The sequence below is a fragment of the Notechis scutatus genome, chromosome 14 (assembly GCF_049901735.1).
Source record: "Notechis scutatus isolate UNSWTSFEM ecotype Mainland chromosome 14, rNotScu1.2, whole genome shotgun sequence".
Lineage (NCBI taxonomy): Eukaryota > Metazoa > Chordata > Lepidosauria > Squamata > Elapidae > Notechis > Notechis scutatus.
Genome location: NC_142022.1, coordinates 1,054,889 through 1,079,381, shown reverse-complemented (window position 1 = coordinate 1,079,381; position 24,493 = coordinate 1,054,889). Strand labels below are relative to the sequence as shown.

At 49.6% G+C, this 24,493-nt stretch overlaps 1 protein-coding gene across 1 annotated transcript in view; it reads left to right on the top strand.

Moving 5' to 3' along the window:
* Nucleotides 1-24,493, top strand: part of NRXN2 (neurexin 2) — a 385,627-nt gene that overhangs the window by 178,680 nt on the left and 182,454 nt on the right. Inside the window, 8 exon segments of the mRNA XM_087943407.1 lie at nt 85-468; nt 1,587-1,790; nt 5,408-5,434; nt 9,944-10,063; nt 12,755-13,139; nt 14,201-14,391; nt 19,410-19,583; nt 21,607-21,726. Of these exon segments, the coding sequence (XP_087799533.1) occupies nt 85-468; nt 1,587-1,790; nt 5,408-5,434; nt 9,944-10,063; nt 12,755-13,139; nt 14,201-14,391; nt 19,410-19,583; nt 21,607-21,726 (1,605 nt within the window).

Sequence of the window (24,493 nt, the reverse complement as noted above, 5' to 3'; positions counted from 1 at the left end):
CCTCCGCCTGTTATTCAGCCGGGGGCTCCTCTCCCTATTATCCGACTGTCCCCTGTGTTGAGCTTGAGCCGTTCTCTCTCCCAGGTTCCATCTCGGTCAACAGCCGCAGCACCCCCTTCCTGGCCAGCGGCGACAGTGAGATCTTGGACCTGGACAGCGAGATGTACCTGGGGGGACTTCCCGAGAACCGCCTGGACCTCATCCTGCCCCCGGAGGTCTGGACAGCCTTCCTGAACTACGGCTACGTGGGTTGCGTGCGGGACCTCTTCATCGATGGCAAGAGCCGGGACGTGCGCCGCTTGGCTGAGGTGCAGAGCGTCTCTGGGGTCTCCAGCTTCTGCTCCCGGGAGACCCTCAAGCAATGTGGCAGCACCCCCTGCCACAACGGAGGCCTGTGCCGGGAGGGCTGGAACCGCTTCATCTGCGACTGCTTGGGCACCGGCTACCTGGGCCGGCTGTGTGAGAGAGGTGAGGACGGGGTGGGCGGGCTGGAGGTGTAGGCGCCAGGCTCTCGGGCTGGGTTCACACAACCTCATGAACCGGGCTTGATTGCAATCTGGTGGCTGCAATCCTACAGCAATGGTCAGGTCTCATGGTGAGCTTTCATTGAATCAAGCACTCCTCCCTCCGTCCCTCTTTTATTGCCCTTCTTCCTTCGTTCCCACCTTCCTTTCTTCCTGCCTGACTTCCCCTTGCTGTCCAATTCCCTCCCTCCCTTCCTTTCCTCCCTCCCTCCCTCTTTTCTTGTTCTTCCTTCCTTCCTTCCTTCCTTCCTTCCTTCCTTCCTTCCTCCCTCCCCCTCCCTCCCCCTCCCTTCCATCCATCCAACTATCCTTTCTTACCTTCATGCCTTCCTGCCTTGCTGCCTTGCTCTCCAATTCCCCCCTCCTTCCCTTCCTTCTTTCCTCCCTCCTTCCTTCCTGCCTTCCCCTTGCTCTCCAATTCCTCTTCCTTCCTTTCCCTTCCTTTCCCCTCCCTCTTCCTTACTCTTACTTTCTCCCCTCTCTTTTACATCTTCTCAATCTCCTTCCTTCCTTCCTTCCTTCCTTCCTTCCTTCCTTCCTTCCTTCCTTCCTTCCTTCCTTCCTTCCTTCCTTCCTTCCTTCCTTCCTTCCTTCCTTCCTTCCTCACTTTAGTTTAGCAAGTAAGTATATTTTGTGAAGGCAGAAAACGGGTCCATTTAATAGCCAAGGTGGCATGTTTTACCAACCCAGCCATTGGGTGGTTTGGGGGGTAACGTAATCCCACTTTCCTCACCTCTACCTGATAGGTAGAGAGATAGATATTCACCCAACATGCTTTGATTTGCTCAACGGCTGGGGGAGCTCCGGGAGCTGAGGTTCACACACCTGAAAGTTGCCGATTTGGACCAAGGGTCTTCCAACTTGGCAAGCTTAAGACTTCTGAATTCAGAATTCCTGAGCTGACATGACTGGAGGAGGAGGAATTCTGGGAGTTGAAGTCCAACAAGTCTTAAAGCGGTCAAGTTCGAAGACCCCTGATTCAGACCCAGCATCTGGTTACGTTTTCCTCATTCTGACCTGCCTTGCTTCTCTTCCCTCCCCCTCTCCCCTCCCCTCGGACAGAGGCCACTGTGCTAAGCTACGACGGGAGCATGTACATGAAAATCATGCTGCCCACGGTCATGCACACCGAGGCCGAAGACGTGTCCCTCCGGTTCATGTCACAGCGAGCGTACGGCTTCATGATGGCCACCACCTCCAAGGAATCGGCCGACACTCTTCGCCTCGAGCTGGACGGGGGGCAGATGAAACTCACGGTCAACCTAGGTAACCTGCTGGCCCTCACCCTGCCAGGGACTGGCCCCCTCCTCGGCCTCCAGTTCTCTCTGTGCAGGGAGCCACACTGTGGAAACCCCGCGGTGGGTGGGGACTCCGACTGGTTCACCAGTGATTTAATTCCGGCAGAAGAATCTTCAGAAAAACCTGCTTTTCCCCATTGCAAAATCCACCTGCTCAGCTGCAGATGCGAATCCACTCAGTGGCCTGGAGCCTCGTGCAGAAATATTGTATATTTTGGCTGTTTGTTTTGGAAGGCCTGGAGTCACTTGCAAAGGCCCCATCCCAGAGAGGATACTCGTGAGTAAAGGCCCCCTTTGTAAAACTAGAGCAGGGGCCTTCAAACTTGGCAACTTTCAGACTTGTGGATTTCAACTTCCAGAATTCCACAAGTCTTAAAGTTGCCAAGTTTGGAGACCTCTGACACCGGAGGAACTGCAAAACCTTTCAGATTCTCAGTATTTCCACTCCAGAGCATCCTGTTTTCATCCGAAGCTCGCTTTGATGATTTTCAGAAGTGTTTTGAGTCCCAAAAAGCTGCGATTCAAGTTGGAGACAGATGTTAGGAGCCTGGAGGACCTCCGGGGTAGGCAGAGCAACCCGTCCGAATTTTCAAATGTTTTTTTTCTGCGTTTCTAAGAAAAAACGCTTCCAAACTGAGACACAGTTCAAAAGTCTCGTTCCGCCCAGTTTTTGCTGAACGGGCTAAAAACATTCCCTCTGGGAAGGAGACATTTGGCCACTCCTGTGGGACCAGACACAAAGTCCTCGACTTACGACCACAGTCGAGCCCCAAATCGATGTTGCTAAGTGAGACATTTGCTAAGTGAGCCTTGCCCCATTTTATGACCTTTCTTGCCACAGTTGCTAAGTGAATCACTGCAGTTGTTAAGTAAGTAACAGGGTTGGTAAGTGAATCTGGCTTCCCCAGGGACTTCGCTGGTCAGAGGGTCTCAAAAGGGGATCACGTGATCCCAGGCCACGTCATAAATATGAGTCAGTAGCCCAGCATCTGAATTTTGATGACGTGACCACAGGGATGTTGCATCGGTCATAAGTGTGAACATTGGCCATAAGTCACTTTTTTCAGTGACGTTGTAACTGTGAACGGTCACTAAATGAACTGTTGTAAGCCAAGGAGCACCTCTAGATGTCCACCTCCCATCCGTGGGAGGGTCAAGTTAGCCCCAAGGCAATGGAACCCCTTCATGCAGGCTAAGGACCATGGGCATCAAGGCCTCCTCCTTACTCGGAGGAGGCAGTTACAGGTAGTCCTCAAAGGAATGTGAGAACGACCTTGGAAGGGGGAGAAATGCTGACGAAGGAACAATCGGATAAAAGGGAGAGGAGCACCCAGCTGAATAACAGGCGGGAGGGGGGGGGGAATCTTGATCCACCCTAAATTTTCAGGTGATAAAAAGAGACAGGAGGAGATTTGTACTTTCAGACTTGGAAAGGAAACACGACGGATTCAAGTCAGTTCTATTTAATCGTAAGGCTCCCTTAATAGAGGCTGAAAGCACAGCTCTCCCAGCATCTCTTTTGACCCCCTGATAAGTTAGGATGGATCCTAATGAGGTTTCCCCACCCCCCTCTTCCCCTTATTCAGCTGAGGGCTCCTCCTCCTCCTTTTTTTCTGATCCTTCCTTAGGCAGCATCTCCTTCATCCACCACCCAAGGTCATTCTCTCATTCCGTTACCATTGCTAAGCCCTCTGGTCATTAAGCAAAAAAATTAAAAAAATAAAAAATACAGGACTGTGCTGGACTTATTATGACATTTGGTTGTTAAGTGAATCACTATCAAAGCAAGACACCCTGTGAGGGCGACTTGCAGTTTTGCTGCCATCTTCCTCACTGACTCTGGACACAACCGTTATAAATGTGAGGACTGGTTGCAAAGCCGGGTTGTTGTTTTCTAAACCACCCTACCTTCCAACGGTTGCTAAGTCGGTAAGCAAGGATTGCTTGTAAAAATAGTTGAATCGCTCTTTTAGTCGGGGCTGGTAATAACGTCCTGATGGACTTTTTTTTACTCATGAGTAATCCCGCAGATTTCCTGAAGGAGGGGGGTTTGCCTGCTTTTCCGGCAAATATCGCTGTTAGCTGCAATGGTAGGGAAGCGAATCAAACCCAGCCAGGAAGAAGGGTGTCCAAAGCCAGCAGCCGAAGGTCTGATCTCGCCTTTCCTGCTCTCTTTCTCCGGCACTTTGAGATCCTGCTGCAATCCAGGTGGATTTTCCTTCCTCAGGTGCAACCCACCCACACACCCACAAATCTACTCAGATTTCTCTGCCCCTAAGATGGGGTGAAAGAGGCAGCCTTGGGAACAGGTTCATCGGCCAGCGTGCCCACCCCCTGAGGGTCAAACGTGGGGGCCGAGTTTAAGCCTCTTTCTTGGGCAGGAGGGTCCTTCCCTCCCCGCCTCTTGCCGGCCAGGGCAGGGCGGCTGTCCTCTCTCCTGACCGTTTGACCACCGTTTTCGTGGCCGGGCTGAGAGAGAGGAGCGGTTCAGCTTCCTGGATCCCTCCCGTTCCCTTCTCGCTGTGGGTTTTGACCCTTCATTGGTGCATCAACAGCCAGCCCAGAGCAAGCAGCCACGGTGACCCAAACTCAGTCTCTCTCCCCCGCCACCTGTAATCTTCCCCATCCTGCTTCCCAGGACATACCCCCCAAAAAAACCCTGGGAATTTCTGCCTTTCCACGAGAGAAGTTAAGTTTCCCGGTCCTGTGGCTGCTTGCGCCCACTGCTCTGCCGAGGTTGACGGCATGCCCAGCTGTGCAGCTTGCAGAAAGGGAGTGGGTGGCAGCCCATTCGTCTTGGGGGAGGGGGGGGAGGCATTGAGCTGGGGGTGGGGGAGGGAGGAAAGGCTGCCACTCCCCAGTTCCCCCCCCCCCTTTCTCTGCACAGCTGATTGTGACAAGGGAGCCGCTTGCCAGCGCCGAGGGAGCCCCAAACGCCGATGGGCGAAGCAAATCGGTGGCATTCAAGATTGGCATCAGAAGGTCTCGTGGCCGGTTTCTCCCCCCTAATTTGGGACTGTGTAAAAACCTGCTGTTTTCAAATGCTTGCAATGGCCCAGGGCACATTTTGGGCATTGCCCACTGGGCATAGGTAGTAAGGCAGCGTCTCTCGACCTGGGCAACTTTGAGGCGGGTGGACTTCAATGCCCAGGATCCCCCAGCTGACCTCACCACCCACCCTGCTAAAACCACCTCTGCCCTCTTTTGTGCAGACGTCAGCTGGGGAATTCTGGGGGTTGAAGTCCACCCGCCTTAAAATAGGTTGAGAAACACTGGCATTAGGTGGGTAAACCGACCTGCCCCTCAGGGCTCTTGGTGGCGCCGGTGTCCAAAACAGCCACAACCAAATTGGGGTTGGTGCCTTGGCGCTCCCGGCCCCTCTGTTCCCCAGAGATGACCAGTCGGGACCCTGGCACCCTCCTCAGTGCCAACGCAAGCGTCTCCCTTGTGGCATGCCTGTCCCCAGATGGTGGCCTGCATTGCTGTATTTTTTGGGTGTTTGGTGACAAATGTTTCCTTGAAGGATATAAAACTCTCTCGTTCTCTTCTCTCTCTCCCCCTCCCCACCCCGGGCCCCCGTCTCAGACTGTGTCAGGATAGGCTGTAACCCCAGTAAGTTGCCTTCTGATTGATTTTTTTTTCTCTCTCTCTCTCTCTCTCTTTTGGGGAAGCTTTCTCTCTCTCTCTCTCTCTCTCTGCCTCCATGTTTTCAAGCCTCCTCCTTTTCTTCAGCTCGCTTGCTTGGAAACCCGCAGTTTGGGGCCTCCTCCCCCTCCCCGCTTGGGTCTTGTGCAAGAGGAAACGTGTGTGTGTGTGTGTGTGTGTGTGTGTGTGTTTGCATGTGCGGCTGTGTCACGAGGTGGGGGGGGGAGCTTTTGAGGGAGGTGGGCCAAAGAGGAGATGGGGGAGAGGGTTAGAGGCTGGAAAACCGGAGGAACTGTGGAGTCCCCCATCTTTCATACAAAAAAGAAAAAGAAAAAAGAACCGTGGGGTCCTTGGTGCTTCCTGAGGTGGGTGGTTTTTTTGCAGATGTTTCATGACCCAACTCAGTAATATAAACATACAATGAACGGTTGAAGGAACCGGGCCTGGCTAGTCTAGGGAAGAGAAGGACCAGGGGAGACAGGAGAGCAGCCTTCCAATATTTGAGGGGCTGCCCCAGAGAGGAGGAGGGGGTCAAGCTATTGTCCAAAGCACCTGAAGGCCAGACAAAGAATAATGGGTGGAAACTGATCAGGGAGAGATTCAACCTGGAAATAAGGAGGAATTTTTCTGACAGAACAATCAACCCATGGAACAGAAGTTGCCCTCGGAAGTGGTGGGAGCGCCATCGCTTGAGACTTTCAAGAAGAGATTGGACTCCCATTTGTCAGAAATGGCGTAGGGTCTCCCGCTTGGGGGGGGCGTTGGACTAGATGACCTACAAGGTCCCTTCCAACTCTGATTATCTGTTAATCTGTTAATATCATCAGTGCTAGTAGAGGGAGCGGGAGGACTGGGATCCTTGTTGGTTTTCTTGCAGAAGTTTCATGACCCAACTAGAGGACATCATCCCTGCTAGAAGGGAGTGGGCATAAACAAATGACTTGCCCTGTCTGTGTTGGTTGGAGTGAGGCAAGTCTGTGTCAATATATTTAAATGTGGAGACTCTGAAAAGAGTGCAGAAAAGAGCAGCAAAGGTGATTAGGGGACTAGAGAGACAAAAACACACGAAGAAGAACGGTTGCAGCAACTGGTTACGGTCACTCTAGAGAAAAGAGGCTCACAATGACAGGATTGTTCCAGTATTTCAGGGGCTGCCACAAAGAGGAGGGGGCCGATTGATTGTCCAAAGCAAGAAGCAACGGATGGAAACCAATCCAGGAGAGAAGCAACCTGGAACGAAGGAGGAATTTCCTGACAGTGAGAACAATCAACCGGTGGAACTGCTTGCCACTAGAAGTTGTGGGGGCTCCATCACTGGAGGGTTTTCAGAAGCGATAGAGTCTCCTGCATATTATAGTGGTGAATTCATTAGTAAACAAGTGACTTGATTAGGGAAAAATGAACACACAAAAGAGGCAGAGCAGGGGTCCCTTCACCCCACAGGGATGGGGTCCAAGGCCCGCGATTCAAGAGGCAGGAAACGGCTGTCCAAGGACAGATCCCACTGACCTGTAAGTGGCCATGAGTTCCACATCCCAAGGAGAAAGTTCTTTTCGAAGGCTGAAGTTTTTTTTTTTTCATTTCGCTCTGACAAATGATCCCGAGATCGAACACCGTGAGAACGGGAGAAAAATGTTCCCCCTTTTTGCACGTTTTAAAATTTGCATCTATTGCACCTCTCCTTGGCCGCGAGGTTAAAAAGCCCCCAACGTTTATTCTTTCCCTCCACCGGCACCTTTTCTCTAATCTTCCTAAATTAGAATTGTGAGCCCGCTTTTTGCAATCTCCCCCCCACCCCCCTTATGTGCTTATGGATGCAACCCAGAAAATTTGATCCCTCTTTACGGTATCGAATCAGATTTAGAGGAATACAAAGTCCATTGGGCACAAAGGGAGCTGGGAATCAGTAAACATGCCCAAAATTGCTTTGCTTAATCCGTGGAAAGGAGGGGAACCCGTATCCTTCCATGCTGCTAACTCCAGCCCTCCCTTCCTCCCCAGCCCCCCGCAAAAAAAAAACCCATGCAGGAGCAACCTAAAACCACCCATGGTCTTGCAGGAAGGCCCTTCGGGCTGAAACAGCTCTGTTTCTCATAGTCAGGTTGATGCGCTGATTTGTGGAGAAACAGACTGCAAAAGATCTCCAAGAGAAGCTTTTAGCCTGAAGTCCCTGGTCTCCTTTTACAGAAGTGGCCTCATCCTGCTTGCCTTCCCCCTGGTGTAGAACAGGGGTGGGAAATTATGACAATTTCATGACCTGTGGACTTCAACTCCCAGAATTCCTCAGCCAGCATGGCTGGCTCAGGAATTCTGGGAGTTGAAGACCACAAGTCCTAAAGTTATCATCATTGTGTCAGGATTCCGGCAGTTACCCATTACTACCTCCTGAGTCTCGAGCCAAACTTCCAAAACTTCAAAAGGATTTATTGGGAGTTACCATTGCCTGAGTGCAGCCAACTCTGAGGCACATCATTCATTGTCACCCTTGACCCTGGTTTTCCCCCACCCTACCCCCTGGGTGTATCATAATTCATATTCTCCAATGGGACACCTCCGTAGCCAAGAGTCATCATCAATCATGCTCTCCAGTTAGAATTTTGCACGGCAGAAACTTCGGTCACCTAGTTACTATCTTTGAAAACAGTTATGGAATGCACTTTCGATTTCCAAGCTGCCGCACTGCTCTTTCAAAACCCCCTCCCCCTCCCTTTCTGTTGGCAACTGTAAAAAGACCATAGAAATATTTTATGGGTTGACACATTGCTCACCCCAGTCAAAACTGAGAGGCTCTGAATTCTGATCCTGCCTTAGAGTCTTGGGCTCTTCCTGTTTCTGAGCCCCAGTGGCATCCTAAATTGGGTGCAAATTGAGTTGAGAAACATCCGTGTTTGTTTCTGAGACTAGAGGCGGCTTTCTTTTTCCATGGATCTTTCCAATCTGCCCCAAAACCCATGGTGCAAAGCATCCTGAAGTTGGGGATTGCCTGCCAATACTTTTGGCTATTTTTCCCCAGGTGCTGCCATGCAGGAGAAATTGCTGCTTCTCCACCTGCTTCCTTTCGTTATCTTCTCGACTTGCTCTGAAGGGTCAAGATAAAAGTCCAGAAAGATCCAGAAAGGGGTCTTGGCCAGAATCTATCCCCTCTACCCCCAATCCCCATCCTCCCTCTACAGAAGCCTGCCTGGCTCGCAAGAGGCTTTCAAGAAGAGACTGGACTGCCATTTGTCAGAAATGGTGTAGGGTCTTCTGCTTGGGCAGGGTGGGGTTGGACTAGATGACCTACAAGGTCCCTTCCAACCCTGTTAATCCAAATCTAAATCCAGAACATGGATAGGTACGCCTTGGCCCACAGAAGGATGCTCCATTGTCCACGCCTGTTGCTAGGTGAGCCTGGCTGCAAAATTCTGGACACGCACTAATCCTTAGAGGCAGGAGAGTTGGGGAACTGGCAGGTTCTTGGAGAGAGAGCGGGGTGGGTGGTTTCTAGGTTTGGGGTTCTGGAGGGTGGGGCATTCTGGGACCTGACCTCTATGCCATCTTAAAGGAGAAACACCCATCTAAAGTGTGCGTTTACCAAAAGGTTTGATAAGGAATTAAAGAGGCTGCGTCAATTCACACCAACCTGAGGCTTGTCTGCAGCGTGTGTGATGACCCAGGGCGTGACACAAAAATAACCAAGTCACAAAAATAGAAGGTCCCTTTAATGCCTCCAACTTGGCCCCAATGTCCAATTATTCTCTGCTGGATATCAAACTCTTAAAGAAAACAGTTTACGGAGGGAGCAAATGCAGTCCGCACCCAAAGTAAAGTTAATTCGAAATTTTAAAAAAACCAACACACCACACTGAAGAAATTACTATGTTAGGCAAGGATGATTAATTGCAGACTTCTACCAGATAACGCACAGGAAGCCAAAACACCGATAAGCTCCAACAAGAATGCACGCTTTGCTTCCAGCAACCTTGCCATGCGCAGTTTGTCCTTTTAACCAATCCTCCCAGCTGCAGCCCATGAAGGGGATCAAGGCCCTTTCCTCCCCCGTAGACCACGCCATTCACGTTGCTCCCTTCTCCGCTCCTCCCTGCGTGCCCTAGGATGAAGAGGGGATGGGTGGGCCTGGGTCTTCCTCTGACTGCCCACCCGGCCTGTGCCCTTCCCCAGTCTCCTCCACAACCACCGGAGCCCCACTCCCACTCCCTGTCAGCTGTTCCATCTCTCCCTCGGAGTCAGACTCCAACTGGGGCATGACAGCGTGTTTGAATGATGTCTGTGTGTGTCTGTATGTGTGTGTGTGAGTGTATACACCGCAGGGGATGAAAGGTGCTGTGAAATGGTTGGCTAGGAATTCTCTGTCTGGGGGCCGTGTTCCCTAATTGGGGGAGGGTGGGGGGGGGTCAGTGGGAGGGTGGACAATCCAGCCGTTCTCCGATACCCCCAGGAAGCAGCTGCTCCTGACCCTCACCATCCTGCCCACAGGTAAAGGGCCGGAAACTCTGTTTGCTGGCCACAAACTCAATGACAACGAGTGGCACACCGTCCGGGTGGTCCGGCGTGGGAAGAACCTGCAGCTGTCCGTGGACAATGTCACCGTGGAAGGTAAGCCAGAGTGGAACAGATGCTTGTGGTACAAAGCTTGTGGGTTTGCACAACCCCTTAGACCAAGGGGCTCCAACCTTGGCCACTTTAAGATGTGTGGACTTCAACTCCCAGAATTCCTCAGCCTGCTTTGCTTCGCTTCGCTTCACTTTGCTTCGCTTTGCTGGCTGAGGAATTCTGGGAGTTGAAGTCCACATGTCTTAAAAGTGGCCAAGATTGGAGACCCCTGCCTTAGACTACAGAAAGGTGGGGTTTGGCTGAATTTAGCTCCATAATGCAGCTCTCTGGACTCCTTCCGGGGATTCTGCTCTTCTGGGCTGGTTTGTCCACTGTCCTGACCGCAGGTAGTCCTGGACTTATGGCCACAATTGGGAGAAACCCCCATTTCTGCTGCTAAGCAAGACAGTCGTGCCCTATTTGATGACTGCTTTTGCCACAGTTGTTAAGCGAATCACGGCAAGGCTTCAGTGAATCTGACCTTCCCCTGTTGCCTTTGCTGGTTGGGACTCTATGGGAAGGCCACAGGTGGGGATCACCTGATCTCAGGACGCTGCAACCGTCGTAAGCATGAGTCAGCTGCCAAGCGTCTGAATTTTGTCCCCGGGGACGCTACAAAGGGTCATCGGTGTGAAAAACGGCCCTAAAGTCGCTTTTTTCAGTGCTGCTTTAACTTCGAAAGGTCACTAAATGAATGGTTGTAAGTTGAGGACTCCTCGAGTAATGACAGTTTGTTTAGTGACTGTTCGAAGTTACAACAGCACTGAACAAAAGTCACTTGTTTCACACTTAAGACTGTTGCAGCGTTCCCATGGTCCCCTGATCAAAATTCCAATGCTTGGCAACTGACTCATACTTACGACAGCTGCAGCATCCCGGGGAGATCATGCGATCCCCTTTTGCGACCTTCCGACAAGCAAAGTCAAATGGGGAAGCCAGATTCATTTAACAACCGTGTCACTAACAATAATGGCAGTGATTCACTTAACAACAGTGGCAGGGAAATTTGTAAAATGGGGCAAAATTCACTTAACATCTGTCTCACTTAACCAAAATTTGGGGCTTAATTATGATCGTAAGTCGAGGATTACCTGTGTTTCCCCTGTGTTAAGGCCATCCTCCTGCGCATCAGGTGAGGTGAGCTCACAAATGCTTCAGCGTGTGATAAAAAGTGCAGCTGGAAAAGGGGCTGCCTGATTTTGGGGCACTAAGTAAACTAAAATTCTGCTCTTACCTGGGTTCACCTGGGAGTGGAAAATGAACCGCTGCCATTCTTCCTTTCTGCCACAAGAGGGCAGCAAACAACCTCAGAAAAGGGTCCCTTTTCTTTCCTGAGTCGGAATCTTAAACAGTCCCCCACTTTGGCCACTAGGGGGAGATTCAGAACAAGCCATCCAGGTGTGGAAGCCAAACAGCTGGGATTCTGGGCCCGCTGCCCTTCTCTAAAACCTGGTTGGCTGGGTTGTGGCCTTGCACGCTATACATATCCCCCCCCCCCATTTGTGGCTATGTACAGGTGTAATTGTGGACATATCCTGCACGAGAGACAAATTCCTTTGTGCCTATTCACACCTGGCCAGTTTAATTCTATATTCAGTTTAATTCCATTCAGTCCATTAGGCCCATATATGAATTATCGGATTGTGCAGAATTGGAAAACAGATTTAATTCAGTCATCGAGTTATGCATGGAAATGCAGCCCCGCAAGAATTAGACCAGGATTAATAGCAGTGATGATGATTGATAGCATTGCAGTCTGGATTCAAAGGGGTGGACAGGCTAAGTTGAAAATAGAAGTATAGCTCAAGTGGACAAGTGGATCTGTGTGAAATGGTCTAGATCAGGGGTCGCCAACCTTTTGGACCTCAGGGACCACCAAACTCATAATTTTAAATCCCGCGGACCAGAGACCCTGGGAAAATCCCAAAAGAGTCTGCAGGAAAATTCCCCACCCTGTTTTCCTACCGATCAATCATTCTTTATTTGGGATCGCAGGATACCATCTCCAGCTCCGTTCTCAGGGAGAGAGAGAGAGACTTTTGGCTTTATGCAAGGAAAGCAGCAGGAGCAGCAGAAGTCTTTCTTTCTCTCCCCCAAACTCCGCCAGAAATGAGTCTTCGTCATGCTGGCGCAGCCTCTTGGAGCAGGAGGCCCTGCAGGGTCCCAAAGACTCATTTCTGGCGGAGTTTGGGGGAGAGAAAGAAAGACTTCTGCTGCTTTCCTTGCGTACAGCCAAAAGCAGACGGAGAAAGAAGTGGAAAGAAGCAGCCCGGTGGCCAGGCCAGGCGCATGGGGCGAGTTCCCCCCCCTCCGCCCTCTCCCCCCTCCCCTCACTACCTCGTGTTGTTCCCAATGGAAGCAACACAAGCCTTGTGTTCCCGCACAGCCTGGATTAAGTGCTTTGGGGGGACATTTCTCTGTGGACCACCAACATTTTCTCGCGGACCACCAGTGGTCCCCAGCCCGCTGGTCAGCAACCACTGGTCTAGGGTCTCCTGCTTGAGCAGGGGACTGGACTAGAAGACCTCTGAGGTCCCTGCCAGCTCTATCCCGATGGATTGATTGGGGGTGAGGGGGCTTTGCCAGGCTCCTGAAAGCCTTCCCGCTTTCTCCTCTTTTCCGGGTTTTCCTCCTCTCCCTTCCGAAGCCTTGGTATGCTAATATTTTGCCCTCCCACCCTTTCCTTCGCCCAAGCAGGGCAGATGGCGGGCGCCCACACCCGCCTGGAGTTCCACAACATCGAGACGGGCATCATGACGGAGCGGCGGTTCATCTCCATGGTGCCCTCCAACTTCATCGGCCACCTGAGCAGCCTGGTCTTCAACGGGATGCCCTACATGGACCTCTGCAAGAACGGCGACATCAGCTACTGCGAGCTCAACGCCCGCTTCGGCCTGCGCAGCATCATCGCCGACCCGGTCACTTTCAAAAGCAAAGCCAGCTACCTGGCGCTGGCCACGCTGCAGGCCTACGCCTCCATGCACCTCTTCTTCCAGTTCAAGACCACGGCCACCGACGGGCTCATCCTCTTCAACAGCGGCAACGGCAACGACTTCATCGTGGTGGAGCTGGTCAAAGGGTGAGGCTCCCCGGCCGGAGGGACGGCGTTGGCTGGCATCGGCCGTCAGTCTCTGCTGGGGCCCGGCTAGCCGCTAGACGGCCTTGCCGCCAGCCGAGGCACATGGCAGCGGCAGCGTCAATGGTCGGTCTGTGCCCTCTGCCATGTTGCGGGGTTAATCTGCACACACACACACACACACACACACACACACCCTACAACAGCCATTTTGCCCACTGGGAGAAGATTCTGTTCCATCCTCTCTGCCCCCATATTGGAGTGTCGTCCCCCCAGCGTCTCTTGGTCCATGACAGATTCTGCTTTAAAGAAACATCTTCCTTCCTTCCTTCCTTCCTTCCTTCCTTCCTTCCTTCCTTCCTTCCTTCCTTCCTTCCTTCCTTCCTTCCTTCCTTCCTTCCTTCCTTCCTTCCTTCCTTCCTTCCTTCCTTATCTTTCCTTTCCTTTCCTCCCTCCCTCCCTCTTTCTCCTTCCCTTTTTCCCCTTCCTTCCTACCCTTCCTCTTTCTCCTTGCTTTTTCCTTCCTTCCCTCCCTCCCTCTTTCTCACTCCTTCTTTCCACCCACCCACCCACCCACCCAACCTCCCTCCCTCTCCCCGCCACTCTTTTTAGGAATCCCAACCGCCGCCTGGGCTCTCCAGGCCCCCAGTCCCCAGCCCAGCACTGGGGTCTTTATGGAGGTCCAGGCATCATGGTTTAATCCCCTCCTCCTCCTCCTCCTCCTCCTCCTGCCTTTTGGAGTTAAATTCTCTCAGTGCTCTTGGAGGATGCCTTTCGCTCTGGGTTGGCCTTTTCATTCTCCTGTCTGGGGAATTGCTAGTTCCTGCCTTGCTAAGATTAGGCCCTTGGAGGCCAAAATGATTGGAAATATTTATATTTGGTGAACAATTGGAATGAACCTCTCCGCCTTGGTCAGCTGCTTTTCTCTGGAGGGTGTGGCGTGGCTGGCTGACGCGAGTCACCTGCCCATGTTCTCGTTTGGGCTGAAAGGTAGAATCAGTCGCATTGAATTGAATCTCTTTTATTTTTATTTATTTTCCTGATTCCTCCTGGTCACCCGGTAGGTACATCCACTATGTTTTCGACCTGGGCAACGGGCCATCGCTGATGAAGGGGAATTCAGACAAGCCAGTGAACGACAACCAGTGGCACAACGTCATTGTGTCCCGCGACACAAACAACGTCCACACGCTGAAGATCGACTCGCGTACCGTCACACAGCACTCCAATGGGGCCCGCAACCTGGACCTCAAAGGTGAGCCACAAAATGTCCACAACATGGGATCCCTCAGGGTACTGAAAGGGCAACTCCGAGCCCTGCAGTCAGAACTACAGAACCCATAACCAGAGGATACAGAGTGCCACCCTCTGGAAGCAATTAAAATAATCAAAGCGGAAGTCCCTTGTTAAGACACCAGAGGGCGACATTTAGGCCCTCAAGAAAAAACTAGCTGCCCAAAATCAGTGGTAGCTCTTAAATACAGTACAAAGCTTAGGAAGGAAGGCATTACAGGCAGCCCTCCATTTACGACCACAATTGAGCCCAAAATTTATGTTGTTCAGCGAGACATTTGTTAAGTGAGCTTTCCCCCACTGTACGACCTTTCTTGCCACCGTTGTTAAGTGAATCACTGCAGTTGTTAAGGTTGTTAAGCAAACCTGTCTTCCCCATTGATTTTACTTATCGAAAGGTCGCAAAAGGTGTTCATGTGATGGGGACCGTCATAACTATGAACCAGTGGGTCAAGCATCTGAATATCGATCAGGTGACCATGGGGATGCTGCATGTAATGGTCATAAGTGTGAAAAATGGTCACTAGTTACTCTTTTCAGTGTCGCTGTAAGTGTGAATGGTCACTAAATGAACTGTTGTAAATTGAGGACTACCTGTACGCTACCAAAAACATGGTGGAGCAAGAACCTATTTAATCATCTAGTTTTCCTTATGATATATTTTATTTCTGGAAAACACCACCTTGTTTGGCGACTTGGCTCATGGCCGGCAGTCACCAAAACAGCTGCTTCTAATGCAGTGATTTAGCCAGATGTTTGATGCCACTCACAGCACCTGTCCTGGCAGGCCCAATCCTGCCTTGCACAAAAAAAAGCCTGTTTCTTTTTCCTTTTGCCCCCTACCGGTTCTCAAGTCAATCTGAAGGAAGAAAAATTGTGTATTGAGCCGGAAAGGAATAACAAGTGATACTTCGTAGAGCTCCATTCTGTGCAACACGTTTATTTCTGGCTCAGGGAAGGGTTGGAAATTAGGCTTAATAAATTGGCGGAGGACTCGAATTCAGGGGATAGCAAACACCTCGAGGGACACTATCAGAATTCAGGGAGATCTTAAGAAATTAAAAGAATGATGGAAATATTTGAGATAACAAAATAACAGAGTTGGACAGGACCTAGTCCAGCCCGCTGCTCTAACAGGAGACAAAATGGCTGTCCACTCTCTTCTTAAAAGCCTCCAGTGATGGAGCAACTACAACTTCTAGTGGCCAGCTGTTCCACTGGTTAATTGTTCTCACTCTCAGGAAGTTTCTCCTTAATTCCAGGTTGCTTCTCTCCTGGATTAGTTTCCATCCAGTGTTTCTTGTCCTGGTGCTTTGGAAAATAAATTGACCCCCCCCTTCTTTCTGGCAGTCCCTCAAATACTGGATTAATATTAATCTCATTAATACCTTTTTATTATTATTCTATTCCTTTTCTGCAGTTTTCATAACACATTTACCCCCAAGTGGAATAATTAATTGGTATGTATGTCTGTGTGAGAAATATGAACAATTTAAAAAGCTGAACAAGAATTGGAAAGGACGGCAAATCGGGTCTAAAGGTTTTTAATCAGGAGTTCAGGACCTCTGGAAATCCATGGCTAGATTTTAGGGAGTCAGTGGCCTTGGATTGGAAAAACATTACAACATTACTTTTTACTGACATCTAATGAGATTTAACTTTTCATTCAATAATCTGCGTAGGCAGCAAAATCATTTATGGCCCCTTGACTCTCTAAATGTTTGCTCACTTCAATAAAATTTGCAATCCAGAATTACTACACTCTTTAAAAAAGGATATTGTTATTGATTTAATGGGGTAATTAAGAAGCACGGATGTTACTAGATTATATATTTGTTCGTTGTTAATATTTTGATGACCGTATTTGAAAATAAATAGCTTCCTGTCTATTGATGGATGGATGGATTGATCCAACTTGTATGCTTGCCTGCCTATCCAAAGAATTTTTTTATCTGATGCATTTAAATAGGTTTTGCTGAGAAGGAAAGGAGTCTGTGGGTTTCCTCCTGGCACACAAAACTTAAGAACTTCTAATTTAGTCCAACCCCTGCTAGGGGTGACGTGATAATATGCTTTCAATGTCTGAGGGGCTGCCTCAAAGAAGAAGAGGTCAGCCTACTCTCCAAAGCACCAGAAGGCAGGACAAGATGCAATGGGGGGGGGGACTCATCAAGGAGAGAAGCAACCTGGAATTAAGGAGAAACTGCCTAACAGAGAGAACAATCAACCGGTGGAACTGCTGGCCACCAGAAGTTGTGGGATGCTTCATCTAAGAAGAGGCTGGACAGCCACTTGTCTGGAATGGCATAGCGTCTCCTGCTTGAGCAAGGGGTTGGACTGGATGACCTCCAAGGTCCCTTCCAGCTGTATTCTGATTGAAACTGTTAAGCCTGGATTCCCCAACGGGTGTTAAGGAAAACAAACTAAACAGAACGTGCAGCGAAGTCAGATAGGAAGACAGGTAAATGTGTGAGATAAGTTTTCTAGTTAACACGCAGTAAAAATACAGATACGCTTGTGCTATCAAAATTATAATTTATTCCATTTAAGAATTATAGCATAGTCATGTAAACAGTCCAGTAGTCATATATCAATTTCAGTCAAGTCTTGTCAGGGATACTCTATTTGCAAAGTCCGTGTTGAATAGCCAATGTCAGTACACTTACAATAAATCAGTCCAATCTTCTCTCCGTTGAGAAATATCAACACACTTCTTCACTCCCCGTTTCAGCAAGAACGCAGTCTTCAATAAGCCAGCCAGTAAGAGCCAGAGAGTGCCTTGCTGCTTATATAGTACTTTTACAGCTGCACCCTTAATTACATTCCTTTTAGCTTAAAGTCACATACACTTTATCTGACAAACCATGATTCATCATTTTATTATCTTTACCCAAAACAGTTAGGGTAAAACAATGTTATCCCTAACAGAAACTAACCAAGGAGAGAAGCGACCTAGAACCAAGGAGAAATTTCCTAACAGTGAGAACAATTAACCAGTGGAACAGCTGGCCACCAGAGGTTGTGAATGCTCCAACACTGGAGGTTTCCAAGAAGAGATTGGACAGCCATTTGTACGACATGGTATAGGGTCTCCTGCTTGGACTAGATGACCTCCGAGGTCCCTTCCTTCCAATTCTTTTATTCTGACAATTACGTTCCCTTAGAAACCAGCTTGACAACACTGATTAGACTAGAGAACATGGATAGAATTTCTCAATCAGTCTTAAAATGTTTGGCTTTGGCCTGTTTCTTTCTCCCATGGGTTCCCCTAAAGACATAATACGGGGTTCGCTTTATTTTTCATTACTCTGTAAAAGAGGCGTGGGAAACTCCTGTCAGAAAGATGCTTGCTTCAGGGGCGTCCTTCCTAACCTCCACCCTTATGTGGGATTTTATAACACAGGCGTTTAAAACTCCAGCCCAGTGGCCAAGCGAGAGACGTCTTCCCCGGTTATAAGTCTTCTCACACATGCTTTAAATTAAACAAAACAAAACAGAGTATCCAGAGTTTTTTGTTTTTTTTAAAAAAAAAACATTAATTGCTTCTTCACTGCCAAAGGGAAGCCCTATAATGCAGAGGTCTCCAACCTTGGCAACTTTAAGACTTGTGGACTTGAACTCCCAGAATTCTGGGAGTTGAAGTCCACAAGTCTTAAAGTTGCCAAGGTTGGAGACCTTTGCTATAATGGAGAGAAACAGCATTTGTGGTTAAGGTCTCTCAGCTGCTTGCATTTGGAGTAATCCGTCACAGAGATGCTGAACTTGCCAGCCATTTATTTGGAACGATGAGCGCAATTTGGTGCACAGCTTTAACCGAGTGAAATATCAGCGTACAGGCAAATGTTTTGCTTGGAGGTGGGGAGGGGGTTTCATGCTCCGGGGTTTAAATTAGCTTTTTAAGTGTGACAGTTTGGATACAGTGGTTTTGTTTTGTTTTGTTTTTTTAAAAAACTAATTCAATAAGCCAAACGAAAGGAACCCAGAGCATAACAGAGAGAGCTGTAGACATCATAATTAATCTAATGTGGGCTGTGACCTTTAACAAAACTGCTCCGAGCTTCTCTCAGACCTTAAGGAAGGAAGAAATAATTAAAAAAAAAAAAAAAGAAGCACTTTGGGTCTAAGCAAAAAGCTGCATTTTGAGCCATGGGGAGGTGACATCTGGATTTGTGGGGCGATTTTCCCCTGGGGGTGTGGGGAGGCCTACCAGGGTTGAGACAGAAGCTGTTGTGTGTTGGAAGTGGCGAACTTTACAATGGCATCCAACTGGGGTTTGTCTGATACTGGTAATCCTCGACTTACAACCATGTATAGATAGATAGATAGATAGAATTCTTTTATTGGCCAAGTGTGATTGGACACACAAGGAATTTGTCTTGGTGCAAATGCTCTCAGTGTACATAGAAGAAAAGATACATTTGTTAAGAGTCAAGAATCATCAGGTGCAACACTTAATAATAGTCATAGGGTACAATAAGCAATCGAATCATACAAGGAAACAGTCAATAAAAATTGTTGGGATGCAAGCGACAAAGTCACAGTCATACAGTCACAAGTGGGTGGGTGGATGGATAGATAGGAGATAGATAGATAGATAGATAGATAGATAGATAGATAGATAGATAGATAGATAGATAGATAGAGGAAGATAGATAGATAGAGATAGCTTAAGAGAAAGAGAGAGAGAGAGAGAGAGATACATAGGTAGACAGACAAATACACAGTGACAGACAGATAAATGTTAGGTAATAGATAATAGAGATATAGGGATCGAGATAGATGACAGCACACAGAAGACAGAGGACAAATCGATAGTATAGATAATTGATCAAAGGTCTGCGTCGTCTGAGTCCCAAAGTCTCTTCTGCCGAGTGCCTTTTCCTCCTCCAGGACTCCCTTCCAGGTCAAAGGGGAGCCTCAGCCTTGGCACTCCCCCGAAGGGCGCCAGGGCTGCTAACGCGCCTCTCTTGGGCCTTGCAGGGGAGCTGTACATCGGAGGCTTGAGCAAGAGCATGTTCAACAACCTGCCCAAACTGGTCGCTTCTCGGGACGGTTTCCAGGGCTGCCTGGCCTCCATGGACCTCAACGGCCGACTCCCAGACCTCATCGCCGACGCCCTGCACCGGATCGGGCACGTCGAGAGGGGCTGTGACGGTGAGAGGGCCAAAGGGCACCAGGCCGGGGGAGGGGCGGGGGAGGAGGGGAAGGCTCAGTCGCAGTTTGTTTGCTTTGGTTGGATTCACACCCAGAGGTCAAGGTAAAGGCAGAGGGAGAAAGGGAAGAGAAGGGGAGGCAGGAATCTGGGGCAGGAGGGGGGGTACCCAACGCCCATTCTCCAGGCCCCCATTCAGAAACGGACAGTGGCCTCTTTGGTCTTTTCAACCCCCAAGAACCTGTTCAGGCGATGAAGCATTGCTGTGGGAGCCCTTCCCTTCTCTCACCCCACCCAACCCCCCAGGAGGGACACCTGTTCCAGATAGCCATTTGTGGCAGGGCAGGTTGCCCTTCAGAAGGGAACAGAGCAGCCTCTATTTCCTTCCTTCCTTCCCTCCCTCTTTCTCTTCCTTCCTTCCTTCCTTCCTTCCTTCCTTCCTTCCTTCCTTCCTTCCTTCCTTCCTTCCTTCCTTCCTCCCCCTCCATTTCCTTTCTTGCTTCTCATCCTCTATTTCCTCCCTCCCTCTCTGCTTCCCTCCCTCTTCCCATCCTTCCTGTCTTTCCTCTTTCTCTTTCCCATCCTTCCTTCCTCCCTCCCTTCCCTTTCTCCTTCCTTTTCTCCTTCCTCCCTCCTTCCCCTCATCCTTCCTGTCTTCCTCCCTCTTTCCCTTTCCTTTTTCCCTTTCCTCTTTCTCTTTCCTCTTTCCCATCCTTCCTTCCTCCCTCCCTTCCCTTTCTCCTTCCCTTTCTCCTCCTTCCCTCCTTCCTCTCCTCCTTCCTGTCTTGCTCCCTCCCTTTCCTCTTTCCCATCCTTCTTTTCCTTCCTCCCTCCCTCCCTCCAACCCATCCATCCATTCTGTGAATTTAGCTGTGACGTAAAGTCAGCCAATGATCAACTCTTTGGGCGTTGCACCTTCTGTGAATGAGGCCTCTGTGTCTTTTGTGAACCGACCTCTAATTCGCGTGGGGGCTTGAAATCAGGCTCTGTCCTCCCTTTCTGGCGTTCACCTCGGCTTAGACAACATGCCGAGTGGGAGAGAGCTGGCCCGCCTGCCACTTGTCTGGAGGTGAACCCCACCTAATTTGAATTAACAACTTCAGGCTCTATTGTAGCCTTCCGTACCATCCCGGCCAATTAGTTCAATCAGGAAGCTATGATTAAGCGAAGAAGAGCCGGCTTGAGTGCTGTGTTAGGTAAACACCTGTCCACGTCTCAGAGGCAGGTGAGGACATTAAGGTGAACGCAGTGATGGAGTTTGCATAACACCAGGCTTCATCCAATCAAGCAAAACCTGAATGGCTTCATTCCCCCAAACGTGCCTTGGCTGTGTTAACTGAGTTTTTTTTGTGTGAGAATGCAGCCCACCAACTGAAGATCCAGTGCTATTCAAGGTCAGAAAGCGTGCGCCAATCCAGACAGGAATTTAATTTTGATCACCCGGCTTGAGAGCCATTGTTTCTCACCCTTGGCCTCTTAAAGAGGTGTGAACTTGAATTCTCCCAGAATTCCCCAGCCACCATTTTGGGAGTTGAAATCCACATCCCTTAAAGCACGCTGGCTGGGGAAATTTGGGACTAGAAGTCCACCCATCATCAAGCAGACTGACTGGGGGATTCTGGGAGCTGAAGCCCATCCATCTTACAGGATGCCGGCTGGGGAATTCTGGGACTTGAAGTCCATAACCTCTTAAGCCATGCTGGCTGGGGAATTCTGGAAGCTGAAGCTTGTCCATCTTACAGGTTGCTGGTTGGGGAATTCTGGGAGTCGAAGGCCATGCCTTGTCAAGTGGCCAAGCTTGAGAACTCTGCTTTAGTGTTTCACGTTGTATGAACACACCTGCCTTTGCCCCCTCCCAATACAGCTCAGTGGGCCCCAGATTTTGCCAAAGCAAGTTTACCCTCTAATTCTCGAGGAGGTTTGCAATGCCCTCCCTGGCTGCCACTCTGCCCTGATAGTAGTGCCCTGGCTTGGAACTGTCCATTGACTCCGCTTCCTCCCCACTCCCCTCACCCCGCTCCCCAGGCCCCAGCACCACGTGTACGGAGGACTCCTGCGCCAACCAGGGCGTCTGCCTTCAGCAATGGGACGGCTACACCTGTGACTGTACCATGACCTCGTACGGCGGCCCGGTGTGCAATGACCGTGAGTAGCCGGAGAGTTGGGAGGGAGGGTGTGTGTGTGGATGTTGTGGGGGAGCGGCCATAGGAACACAGTCCTGCCAAGAGGCCTCGGGGTGGGTGGGAAATAACTCCCTCCCCAGGGGTGGGATTCTACCAGTTTGCACCTATTTGCTAGAACCGGTTGTTAACATTGTAAGCAGTTTGGAGAACCGGTTGTTAGAAGAAATTACTGGGCTAATCCTGTAAGGAAGGCAGGAAGGAAACATTCTGGTGTTGCTTACAGAAACTGCCTCTCCGTTAACCCTTATTACATTCTTGGCAGGACTCGACTTCCTGTCTCAGGAACGACTCTGGAGTTTTTTTCCCCCTCCTTTGCTGGCACTTTGCTTGTGTGGAGGGACCCTTCAAAGTCACAATGGCACTGAAAAAAGTGGCTTATGACCGTTTTTCACACTTATGACTATTGCAGCATCCCCACAGTCATGAGAGGCCAGGCGAGGAGATGCGTGCCTCGATGTGAGTGATATTGAGTTGGCCACACCCAGCCAGTCACATGTCCACCAAGCCACGCCCACCACCTAAGCCACGCCCACAGACCCTATTGTTAAAAATTTGAAGCCCACCCCTGCCCCTCCCCCTTTGGAACGCTAAGGGGCCTTTCTGCTCAGCCTTTAATCGGAACTGGTCAAGTCCAGGGACAATTCCCAACCTGATCCCTGCAGTGGATCCTTGTTAAAAGGCGGCTTGCAGGCTCAAATTCTACAAAGGCAGGTTCTCAGGGGAGGCTCTTTGATCTGACTTGTTCTGCCTGCCGAGATTGCAGATCTCCTCGGGGAGGAGAGGGGAGGGGAGGAGAGATACGTGGGTTAGGGACCCCCCATCTCCCTCCCCTGCTTCCCCTCCAAAAGACACGGGTCCGAAGAAGAAGAGGAAGCTACCCATTCATGCCACAAACCACCTCTGGGTCCACTTGAGGGCCGAGCCCTTGAAGAGCCCAGCTGGGAACTGGGCAGCCTCCATGGAGTTCCACCCAATTTCCCCTCCCTTCTTACGCTCGTCCTTCCCCTCATGGGGAGGCGGCCCGCTGGAAGTCTCGGGAGTGGTGCTGCGCAGTGCCTGAAGACCAGCAGGTTTGTCAAAGGGGGAGGCTGATGTTCGCGTGGCAAATGTAGGAAAAGAAAAGAAAAGAAAAGGAAGGTGGGATAAAAAAAACATCAGAAGGCAAAAATGCCAAGGAGGAGATTGTGGAGGTAGGCTGGGCTTTTTACTCAACCTCACGGCAACTTGAAGAAATGTGGACTGCAACTCCCAGAATCCCGGCTGGCTGGGGAATTGTGGGAAGTCCTCCCATCTTAAAGTATGCTGGCTGGGGAATTCTGGGAGTGGAAGTCCTCCCATCTTAAAGTATGCTGGCTGGGGGATTCTGGGAGTGGAAGTCCTCCCATCTTAAAGTATGCTGGCTAGGGAATTCTGGGAGTGGAAGTCCTCCCATCTTAAAGTATGCTGGCTGGGGATTCTGGGAGTGGAAGTCCTCCCATCTTAAAGTATGCTGGCTAGGGAATTCTGGGAGTGGAAGTCCTCCCATCTTAAAGTATGCTGGCTGGGGAATTCTGGGAGTGGAAGTCCTCCCATCTTAAAGTATGCTGGCTGGGGGATTCTGGGAGTGGAAGTCCTCCCATCTTAAAGTATGCTGGCTAGGAATTCTGGGAGTGGAAGTCCTCCCATCTTAAAGCAGACTGGCTGGGGAATTCTGGGAATGGAAGTCCTCCCATCTTAAAGTTGCCAAGGTTGAGAAATACTGGGTAGACAATGGTGAGACAGACAAGATCTCTGCCGTCTCAGCCACCAAACATGGGTTTGCATTCTGGATGTGTTTGCATCATTTCCCTCCTCACCACCTTCCTAACAAACAATAACAATTTAAAATGTTTATACGTTTGCCCCAACACGTCTTTTAAGCATCCTTCCTTCGGAGTGTTATTTATTTACTTGTTTGCTTAGTTGCGTTCTGGGACCTTTTATTTCTCACTTGCTGGCTCCTGAATGAATGTTTGGATTTGGGTTGTTTTTTCCCCCTTTCTTTTTTCTTGTTGTGCAAGCATTCAGAGCTAATGAGAAACAGAAGGTTGGGCTTTAAATGCAGCTTAAAATGAGAAAGAATCTGTGTTTGGGGTGTCAGTTATCAGGGTTAAAACCCTATGGCATCTGGTTGCAGATATTCTCTGGAGGGAATGGCTTGGAAATTACCGTGATAAATAAATCCTCGGGGAGCCAGTGATCTCAGGGTGAAGTGGCTGCAGGCAATGAGACTGCAGATTGTTGGGAACCAAAGAGAACCTTTCAGAGTTTATTTATTTACGTCCACAGATCAAAATAAGGAGAGCAGAAACAAAGGTTTGGAAAACAGCAGAGGTGGTAGATTTTTGTTTCTATCCATTCTGCACTTTCCGTGATTTGAACAATTATTACTTACGCTTAATTATGAATATATTTTCTCCCAGAAAGCATACTGGTAAACGTGCCGGGCCTCTACGCATTTCTAAATGTAATTGAGCCTACAATGCTTCCTCTCCCCACATTTTCAAAAACTTGCTTTTTATTTTTTATTTTTTGCTGTCCTCTCAGAGCATGGAAATGCATTGGAGACTTTGAAGGAGCGAGGAGCCTGAAAGATAATTACAGCCACTCTGTTCATTAGGCCGAATCAGATTAGTTTGTGCTGGAGCTGGTGAAAACTAAAACCCCTTCTTGAATGGGTGTGGAGGGTAGGGGGTGTCTCTTGCTTAAAT